Source organism: Phragmites australis, chromosome 14 (assembly GCF_958298935.1).
Source record: "Phragmites australis chromosome 14, lpPhrAust1.1, whole genome shotgun sequence".
NCBI lineage: Eukaryota > Viridiplantae > Streptophyta > Magnoliopsida > Poales > Poaceae > Phragmites > Phragmites australis.
Window position 1 is genome coordinate 25,542,776 of NC_084934.1, and position 11,222 is coordinate 25,553,997.

General features: G+C 48.8%; 1 protein-coding gene across 1 annotated transcript; it reads left to right on the forward strand.

Annotated features, from left to right (window-relative positions):
* Positions 1-3,166: 3,166 nt before the first annotated feature.
* LOC133891701 (protein SHORT-ROOT 1-like) lies at positions 3,167-5,780 on the forward strand. The gene has a single exon (XM_062332434.1). It carries the CDS (start codon positions 3,578-3,580, stop codon positions 5,306-5,308), a length of 1,731 nt encoding a protein of 576 aa, XP_062188418.1. The 5' UTR covers positions 3,167-3,577; the 3' UTR covers positions 5,309-5,780.
* The last annotated feature ends 5,442 nt before the right edge of the window (positions 5,781-11,222 follow it).

Genomic DNA, 11,222 nt, shown 5'->3' on the forward strand with positions numbered 1-11,222 from the left:
TGGCGTGCTGCGTGCATGCTTGCGCTACAACATGCACAGTGCGCTGCCACAGTCAACTACACCAACCCGACCGGCCTCAATCGACAGCAGAGCAAACCCAGCATCTCAGTCAGTGCATGCCCTTCTCAAATCTGACCTACCTAACCAGCCCTGCCCTGCCCTGCATCGCCATGGCCCCATCCGTCACTTCACATGCGAATGAAAATTAGGTAAAGCGATGCGATATAGCGAGTGATAGGGGAGCAGCAGTAGCAACAGCTGCTGGCCTGCCTGCTGGCCGCTGTGTGCCGCACCCGGGCAAAGGAGACAGCAGAGCCGAGCAGGCAAGCGAAGCAAAAGTGGCGAGCGAGCGCCGGCCGGCAGCGCGAGCGCACTACGAACGTACGTGCGTGCTCAACGATGCAGACAGGCCCGTCTTTTTGGCCTTCCAAAAGGAGAGAAACGGGTGATAAACGTGACAGAAATCTTAAAGAATGCCAAATGCGCTGCTAGTTTGCAATTATTCTACGAATCTACTATGAACTTTCTCCAAAATCTCAAAAGAAGATACGAGTATAAAAGATGCGTGCATACGGCCGAGCTGCTGGACTTTGGTGGTGATGATGGTGACCACCGCATGCACGCTGTGCTCCAGGCCGTCCACCAGCTTTTGCCTCTTCTTTCTTTGGCCGGCCTTTGACTGGTGCTTTGTGCTTGTGTGGTGACGGAGCTGGGTCTAAATTTAGAGTAGCGGCGAAGTTAAATAAGTTCTAATTAGGTCATAGAGAAATAAAATCAATAAAATATAAAAAATTAAACTTAAAATATACTATAAACTATAAAAAATATACTACAAAATATAGAAAATTTATTGAGCCAAAAGGTCATAGCTCACCCTAACGGTAATAATGCTCCGCCCTGCTTGTGTGCACTCATCGATCGACCGGCACTGCGTCGAGGATGAGCGGGAGATGGCATAATTTCCTTCGCGTCCTGATGGCGACGCATGCAAGGGAAAGGGAATATTTTTCGCTTTCCTCAGCGCTGGATGCCTGACAAAACCTCCAAGGTTGGTGTCACTCTCGAATGGTCATTTCAGGCGCGCACTGGTTAGCCATGTTGTGTCCCAGGATTGTTGGGACTGGCAAGTAGATCTATATAAGTATATACACCAGTGGCAGTATATTCTTATCCTTACCCTGAAATCCTTGCACTGAATTTGCGACAGCCAAATGTACAGTGAAACAATGTGTCTAGTTTCAAGGTGACCTAAAATTTACAGATCATAAGTCATCTATCTTGAACCCGTGGATCTAATATCCAACGGTCCATATCAACTCCACTCTCACCTATCTTCTAGACCTAAACCTTCTTCAGGTTTTACAAAATTTAAGCCAGGCATCTTAAATCTAGCAAATCGGATAGCGAAATATGGATGCTATCAACTAAACATACAGATTTGCTAAAAAAAAACAGTTGTCTACAATTTAGCAAAATCTTAGTTGATTCAATTGCCTTTGGTTCAATGTGGAGATTCCTGCTCTAACAGCACTATCGTCCTCCTCTTCGTCAATGTCATCCACCACATATGTCTTGCAGTTCAGGTCACGGTTAGTGTTCATTGGATCCCAAAAACCTTAGAGGGAGATTAGGTGGAGGAACAATAGATAGGCGGTCGCTACCGTGCCAGCCCATTGGACCGAATGAGAGTGGTAGGCTTTCGGTAGGCGAGATGTTCGGTTCGACGATAGACACAGAGGTGGAGGGCACGAGGTCGAGGAGGTGAGGGTAATAGGAGGCGCTCACGGGTTCTTGTTGGCACGAGATAATTGACAGAGAAATGATACATTTTCAATATAGTGAATGCTAGCTAAACCCTTAAACATTTACACTGTTATTTCTGCAAAAAAAATCTTTCGCATTATATAGGCCATAAACCATCATGCACCAAATATACAGTGGTATATTTTTTGCAGTTACAATATTTTAATTTTTGTTGTGTGATGATACACAAGAAAGTAGTAGAAATTGACCAATATTTATAGTTTTTGACAGGTCAAAAGTTCATTCTTCTATGCAGATTCTTTTCAGGGGTACATATTGGATTTGTTTTTGATCTTTGCTACAGAAGACGAAAGATCGGCCTCTTATAAAGGACGCATGTCGAAGAATGGAAACAACGATGTTGGAGGTTTACGCCCGATTTGGTTGGCTGTTTAGTAATAGAGTTTCTGCTTGATTTGGATTGTGCAATGTTAAGATTTCTCTTGTTTTCACATAATTTTACCGGAATGCCGGAGGTTATGGTATACGATGTAATAATGAATGGTTGCGTGCATATTTCTATGCAGAGGCCGGATTAATTATTATTACTTTATCTAAAAACTCTAATCCCGTGTAATACCCGATCCATTAGTATTTTTTATTTCAGCCCATGTCGTCAAAGTATTCTAGTGTGGTGGGTTTAGTATCATCTTGTTAGTTTAAATAAGTTTAGATTAGCTTATAAGTTTTTGTGTTCCAACATAATACCTCCAGGTTAACCCTTTTACATGGAACGATAATGAAAGTATAAGAGTAGTGCTATGCATATATGGGCTCACCCCATGTGGGGGCTATACTATAAGTGGATTTTGGACGTGGGATGTTATAGATGGTACCAGAGCTACCTCACGCTATATGCATGTGTGTCCTTCCATGAAGAAGATATGGTACCGTGACACCAAGAGGAGATCTTGAGTATTTATATGTCATTACGTGGTAAGCTGTGGATGGTGTCAGCCAAGAAGAGTAGATTGTAATACATCGGCCTATTAGTATTTTTGATTTCGGTTCGTATGATCTAAGTGTTATAGTGTGGTGAATTTAATATTACTTTGTTTAAATAGGTTCAGGCTAGTTTATAAAAATTTATGTTATAAACATAACACATCCGATTTAAACTTTTTATACGAATTGAGAATAAAACCATAAGCGATGTGCTAGTATACAGGCTCTCCCCACGCGAGGACTAGACTGTAAGCGGATTTGAACTTGTTACACCTGTACACTGTCACAGACCCAAACAGTCTTCGGTTAGTTAGCAAAGCCAACCAAAAAAACTAAAAGCAAGCAGGGCAGGGCAGTAAGATCGAGATGGACAAGGAAAGCAAAGGCAAAAGGCGCCCACACCCACTGAGCCACCCCAGTAAAGAACCCGTCCACTCCAACCCGAACCATTCCTTCCTCATCGATCCGGCCAAAAGCGAAGCAAAGCAAGAGCATATTGCTCCATCGGTCTCGCCAAAAGAGCTGTGGAACTGGGGATCGAGGGGCACAAGCACAGCACAAAGAAAGCTAGCCGATCGCATCACGCAGGGCTCCCTTTTTCTCGCTCAAAAGAATAGATAACTCTCATAGCCACACTTGGAATTGGATCACTACTACCCACCATTCACATAGCCTGGCATCCTAGCTATAGCTTGCTGGCTAGCCTCTTCCTCCTCCTACCCTTCCCAGTTCTCACTGCGCTGCCATTAAAACCCCCCTTGCTTGTTACCACGGCGACCTTGAGCATGCACACGCCTTATGTTGCCTCCTCGCCGTAGTGGCAGCTTACATGGATACGTTGTTTAGGTTGGTTAGCCTCCAAGCCTCTGAGCAGCAGCAGTCGGCTTCATACAACTCGAGGAGCACCACGTCGAGCGGCTCGAGGTCGTCGTCGCACCAGACCAACGCCTCCTACAACTACTACTACCACAGCAACAGCGGCGGCGGCGGCGGCGGGCCGTACTACTACGGCCAGCACCACCACCAGCAGTACTACCTGGAGCCGTACCAAGAAGAATGCGGCAACGCCCACCACCTTTACATGGATGATGACTTCTCTTCCTCGTCTTCGTCGAGGCAGCACTTCCAGTCGCACGGCGCGACGGTGCAGCCCCCGACGTCGTCCACGCCCACGCCCACGGCCCCGACACCCCCGCTGTCCACATCGTCCACGGCCGCGGGGGCGGCTCACGCGCTGTTCGAGGCGGCCGACCTGTCGTTCCCGCCGGACCTCAGCCTCGACTTCTCGTCCCCGGCGTCGTCGGCGGCGGTGGGGGGAGGAGGCGGGGGGAGATGGGCGAGTCAGCTGCTGCTGGAGTGCGCGCGAGCGGTGGCCGCGCGCGACAGCCAGCGCGTGCAGCAGCTGATGTGGATGCTCAACGAGCTGGCGTCGCCGTATGGCGACGTGGAGCAGAAGCTGGCGTCCTACTTCCTGCAGGGGCTCTTCGCGCGGCTCACGGCGTCCGGGCCGCGGACGCTGCGCACGCTCGCGGCGGCGTCCGACCGGAACACGTCGTTCGACTCGACGCGGCGCACGGCGCTGCGGTTCCAGGAGCTTAGCCCGTGGTCGTCATTCGGGCACGTGGCCGCCAACGGGGCCATCCTGGAGTCATTCCTGGAGGCCGCCGCGGCGTCGTCGGAGACGCAGAGGTTCCAAATCCTCGATCTGAGCAACACGTTCTGCACGCAGTGGCCCACGCTGCTCGAGGCGCTGGCGACGCGGTCCGCCGACGACACGCCACACCTGTCGATCACCACCGTGGTTTCCGCCGCGCCGTCCACGCCGACAGCCGCCGTGGAGCGCGTGATGCGGGAGATCGGGCAGAGGATGGAGAAGTTCGCGCGGCTGATGGGCGTGCCCTTCAGCTTCCGCGCCGTGCACCACGCCGGGGACCTCGCGGAGCTCGACCTCGACGCGCTGGACCTGCGCGACGGCGGCTCCACCACCGCTCTCGCCGTCAACTGTGTCAACTCGCTGCGAGGCGTTGTTCCGGGCGGTGCTCACCGGAGAGACGCGTTCGCAGCGTCCCTCCGCCGTCTCGACCCGCGGGTCGTCACCGTCGTCGAGGAGGAGGCCGATCTCGTGGCTTCCAACCTTGACGCATCCGAGGAAGGCGGCGACACGGAGGCAGCATTCTTGAAGGTGTTCGGAGAGGGCTTGCGGTTCTTCTCGGCCTACATGGATTCCCTTGAAGAGAGCTTCCCGAAGACTAGCAACGAAAGGCTGGCATTGGAGAGGAGAGCGGGACGTGCCATTGTCGACTTGGTCTCCTGCCCGGCGTCGGAGTCCATAGAGCGACGGGAGACGGCGGCGTCATGGGCGCGCCGCATGCAGTCGGCCGGGTTCTCTCCGGTGGCATTCAGCGAGGACGTTGCCGACGACGTGCGGTCGCTGCTGCGCCGGTACCGAGAGGGCTGGTCGATGCGCGAGACAGGCTTAGACGACTCGACGGCCGGAGCAGGCGTCTTCCTCGCGTGGAAGGAGCAGCCTCTCGTGTGGGCAAGCGCGTGGAGGCCATGAAAGAGATCGATCGAGCTCATCGACGCAAATGCAAGCTCGGTGAGTACGTGAAACAGCAGGAGCCAAGGAGAAGAAAGGCGGAAGATCGCCATGCCCAGCCACGTTGATGCATCCATGCATCAGATCGCACGCACGTGTGCATGTGTATGGCTAGTTCTCTCCTCTTCTTGCTCCTCTTGAAATTTGAATGGCTCGCGCATGTAGGGTTTTGAAGAAGCGTAAGCGTAGGGAGCTAAAGAATTGCTAAACGTAAGAACGTACTTACACATTGGTTGCAGCGATGTGATCGAGGAGGAGTGATCATAGTTTTAGGTTTTTAGACTTGCATCTATTTCAATTAATCATCGATCGTCACAAGTTCTTGGCGTGATGATTTTGATTTGCTTCCTTCCTTTTTCATCCCTCTGTGTTTCTTCTTGTAAGGTTAACAAATTTCTTCCTTTTGGAGGGATTTACGTGCATGGTTTTGTCATACAGGCCTCGTATAGCTAGCTCTAGCTTCGTGCAAAGATTGATGCTTGCATGATTGTTGAGATGTTGCTTCTTGTCTTCTTCATGGGAGGATATGTTTGGACAGATAGACACTTGCACCCCCGACTATTTTGGATTAATTATTTTTCCCCACCCTACCGATTGAGTGGTTAACAATTTGCCACCCTGGTCCACTGTTAATGACCTAGATGGGCCCATAAGACCATGAGCTAGCTATAGAGTAATATTTTTTCCTAGTGTATGGTAGTTTACACCCATTTATTTTCCCCATTATATTTTTTGTTAGTCGAGTTCCCTTTTCCCTTTGACAAAATCAAATGCCAAGGCCGTTTTAGTCTGGTCAGAGAAGTTTATGTCAACATTTTATCTGACCCACAAGAGCATGATTAGGTCGACACTTACAAAATTTGCAGGCACAGGCGAAACTACGATAGCCTATATATCCGAGTGCATTGGCATTAGGGAAAAAATAAAACTAAGTTATTGGCAATTCAGTTTTACCTCTTTTGCACTACCTAATCTCAAACATGTGTATCATCTAGGTCTAGATATGTTGAAGTGTGCACTCTGTCTTTAGAGCTCTAGCTTTGCCCCCGTCTGCAGGAGATCCGGTTTAGAGTAAAATACGGGCTATTATAAATGAAATTCTAGCCAAATACCCCTCATCCAAACAGGCCTGAGCGTCTTGTATACTATTTAGTTTTAGTCCTCGGAGAAAATAGACCAGTATGATTTTAAAGTTAGCGTGACAAATAGCCCTTATGTTGCTTCAGCAGATGATCTAGTAGGGTACCATTTATTTTTTAGAATATCTAGCATACAAATGGAGCAGCTAATAATTTGGTATTCATATCATTCGGTAGTCCAAGAAGCCGGACCAATTTTTTTGTTGTGTCCATTGCAAGCTAGGACCTTTTGAAATCTGTTGGAAACGATCGGCCTGTCGTTGACAGATTAGTCTCTTCCCATTACTTAGTGCTTTAATAACTTAACTTTGATGCTCTGTATAAGACATCTATGGAATTGTTAGGAGCTTGCAACATAGTGGGGAGTGACAACAATATAATCAATATATATACATAATGGCGTTATCAAGCTCATAACAGGCTGAACAGGATAAAAAATGAGAAGCATGGAGGATGCCAATCCGCTAGAGGATTAGGTGATGAGGGTGATATCATGAGCTCAGAGTCATTTCTAGAAAGGAAAAAACATGCTTTGTACGTACCTTTTCCGCTGTCGTTTTCATGCGAAACAACTGTGTCCCATTACCACCGCATTTCAATCTTGACATGCACATCTCCTTGCCGTTCACGTTTTTGCTGATTTCATGTGTCGTGGTCTGTTTCACGAACGATCGAGTTACGTGCCGGTTGAACCTAGCTAGCATGCAACATGCGGTAAAAACAGATTAACAATTAATCAACCAGGCCACACTGCGAAAACATCCCTAAAAAAACTGGAAAAACATACAGATACGTTATGGCGTCCAAAGCAACAAGCCAGTTTGCAAATTTGTCGACCCGATCCGGGGTACGGTCCACTACGCCTGCGAGCAACTAGCAACTGGCTGATCTCGGTGAGATTTCATGTGCAGCTAGCGTATACGACTGCCGCCGATCGCGCGCGGCAGCGAACGCCGGCCAGGGCACGGAAACGGGCCGGCCGGCAGCGCGCGCGAGGCCCGTGCGAGGCATGGAAAAATGTCGGGGAACGGCGGCCGGGTCATTATCGCGTGCGCGGGCGGGCGAAATGGTGGCTAGCTATCTCATGTCCGGGCGGGGGACGGGGAGCGGACGCGCGGAGGGGGCAAGCGAATCTGGCGACGGGGGGTGGCGGAATCTAACAAAAGATGGTGGGCTTGGACCCGATCGACTGGCCGTGGCCGGCCGGCCAGCTAGTGGACTGCGCCTACGCGCGTACGGGCCCCCCACGATCTGCGCCCTTTTTCTCCCGCGAAATCATTACGCCCACACCCGTTCACCCGACCCGATCCGCGCATTCGTGTCGCTCCATCCTCCTCCCATGATCCCATATGCCCATCGTCCGACGCTGACGCTGTCGATGTCGCTACCCCGCGCGAGGCCTGCATGCCCCCCCCCCCCGGTCCCCTCCCCACGGCCTCCGTTCGCCGGAAGCACGTGCGTTCCGCAGCTGCACGTGTAGTCTATGTATGTATCCTGGCAGGGACGGAGGTAGGGGCCATGGTACCCCATGCTTCATGTATTACCTTGTAAATATATTTGCTAATTAGATAAAGTTAGTATAGAAGTTTTATTTGGTTCTTTTCAACATAAATGTATTAGCACTTGGCCCCGTTCATTTTAATATCCTAGCTCCATGCCTGTATCCTCGTAACCAGGTGGAGTACATACTCCCGACTTAATCAATACTTGATCTCGTTATAACTAAAATATATATTACTTTATGAGATGTGTATATTGATACATATACTACTTTTTAAAATATATATATTCTTTTTAAACGCCATTTGAGAGGAAGTGTGTACACCCGTGTGTATATATACATATCGGTATGATTTGAGGGATGTTTGTCGCTGCCTACAATTTCACATGGAAAAGTTACAGTCATGTAGTACGTAGCAGCAATTGGCGTTTGTGTAGAACGGCGGATTAGTTAACCGTCCGGGGTTTTTGCTAGGTATGTTCAAGGTTGTTTTTAGCTCAGCTGATGGGGACCCTGATATATAGTCACAGATATGGGCAGATTGCTATCAACTTGACATAACAGAAAGTTTTAGCTTTCCTGAATGTGGGTCAAAAACTGGGCCACAAGCTGAGCGAACTTTCAATCCAATCCTGCACGATTCATGATACCGGCGGTCCCGTTGCAGCCTTTGTCAATTGTAATAGTTGGGCGTGCATGCCTTTGGTTTTTATCCCAGAAGAAAAATGCTAGGGCGCGCACTTTGCCTTTGCGGAAGCCAGTCAAGTGGAGACCTCTCTTCTTTTAGGACAAACACTCGTCCTCATACCTACTGTACATGAAAATACTTTTAAATATATGACTGAGTTATACATGGAATTTGTTGGGCCCGTTTCTTTGTTTCAACCTGACAAAGTGCAACTGATAGAAAAGCACCTTGCAGCCCAGCTCCTTGATTACATAAACAATAACAAGAGGAGTTGAAGATCACGAGCGAGTTTATTCTATGAAGATCAGACACTATTTGGACGATCGCAAGCGAGTTTATTCTACTAGCTAGAGATGAATACATAGCGTCAAATATATGCTCGTCACATCAATTGAGATAAGATAATCCTGTGTCCAATCATTGAAGCTTATTTGTCTGTTTACACACTGCTGAATTGTCACAGTAGGTGCGTCCTATTTAGAGGGCTTTGATGATCAGCAGGGCATGCATGCATTGTTGATGGCTGCCCTTTATTCAAACGAGTGCAGCAAGCACAAATAGAGATCGAGCCTCCTATACCGAGAACTTTGATCTGAACATCTCTGCGCTGCAGGGCATTGTGTGGTTTGGTGGCTGTTGTAGCTCTTTTGAGCACGCACAAGTAGAGATGGCTAGCTCCACAAACCAAGAGCGGTTTTTCCTATCTAAAGTGCTGAACCAGGATTAAAATCTCCATCAACTTCACCTGAAGTTGTCAGAGATTTATGATACTTATCACTATTAGTATCCATTTGCACTTTGCGCAAGCAATAAGAGAGGGAAAGTAAAGGTTTGTACTACGAGAGCTTGATCCCTTGGTGTTGCGTCGAGGTGGACTGGCTGCTGGGGCCTAGGCAATGCCTTTGGACCAAAAAGGGCAGGCAAGCAACAAATAGTGGGAGCTCCTTTTTAGGGGGGGAGGTGTGGGCATGGAGAGAGACACGACCCCTCTTTCTGTGCCTACAGGGCCCTTTGCACTGGCCTTCTTTTAGGGCATGGGGTGAATACAGTACTAGTTTTCTCTGAACTTCCTTGCGTGCATGTGTGATTGATCGATGCAGAACTATATATTCTGCTATTCTGATCGATTCTACCACGAACTGGCGTGCAGGTTATATATGTATAGTCTTCCTCAGTTTGGCAACTAGGTTAATCTTATGAGAAGATAAGGTAGTTGAAGCCTTGAAGGTAGTGCGTGTCCATGGAGCGCGTGAGGATGATAATCATTATTCGTGCTCTGCATGCATGCTCCGTAGGTTGCTCAGAACCATGCGTTGCTGCATGCAGCACTCTCTTTGGGAGTAACGTTCTCTAGCTAGTCACAAGCATCGAGCACGTACCCATAATTCTACAGTTGCAACGTCCAAGTGACGAGGTCGTGTATGCTTTGTGTTTCTTAAGCTTGCCATCCTCTGCAGTCTCCTATGATCATGGGGACGCGCGCGACAGACATCAAGTGAGTTCAGATATTATATCGTTTTGTTCCTACGATATATATAATTGTGCCCATGAATCATTAACAATGCGGAAAAAAGCACTTGTTTAGGCACGGCGTGGCCAAGCGGCGCCCAGGAAGTGATCGCCTTCAAAAGCTGGGTATGGTGCTGCATGCATGCATGCGATGCGAGCCCTTTTTGTCAGCCCACTGGCCTCAGAAAGACCGACATCCACGCAGGCACGAAAATACATGCAACGCACGACATTGGCAGCGTGTCCCCAGCACTGCTGCTGCGCTGCCCATCACGGTCGCCATGACCATTGGGGGCTACCGGGCTAGCTTCTGCTTTCCTAGGAAAAAAAATGCCAGTACCAAACACGTTCATCTCTTTCAAGTACGCAGCATGCCGTGTGAGAGACTTGTTGGTCGTCCGTTCGCCGTCACTGCTCAATCCATTGTGGCAATGGGAAAAAGGGAAGGAGATCACATCCACGTACCGATTGGAGGAGGAGGAGGTACAGGACCTGTGGTGGAATATCTGCATGTTGAGCAGGAAAGCGACCGAGCATGAGGAGAGGGCGCTGTGCAAAAGAGGCGCATACGCATTGCCACACGCGGCCCCCCCGCCCGGGGGTGCAGAATGATTCCATGCAAAAGCAGCTAACTACTTGCGCCATTGACATGTCCTGCTCTTTCCCCTTTCAAATTCGAATTGAGAATTTTAACCGTTAAGCACGCAAAAGACGTCACCTCTGAAGTTGATATCTCAGGGTTTCTAGTGTACCCCGGTTCCTGCTGTGCACATGCATGGATGCAGGCCGCTCCGGTTTGGAACTTCAGATCAAGAGGGTGTTTGGATAAAGGGGTTGCTCTAGACGCTTTTTTTGTGAACTTGGTTCAACTTGGACAAAAATATGGATTTAAATCCCGATTTTCTAATTAACACAAGCCTGAAATTTGAATCACAATGAACAAGAAAAGGATAGGCCTAGATAATTTTTTTTAACAATGTTCTATCCTTACAACCACCATTCCTCCGACCCAGGACAGTTGTGGCACCACGCTCCAGC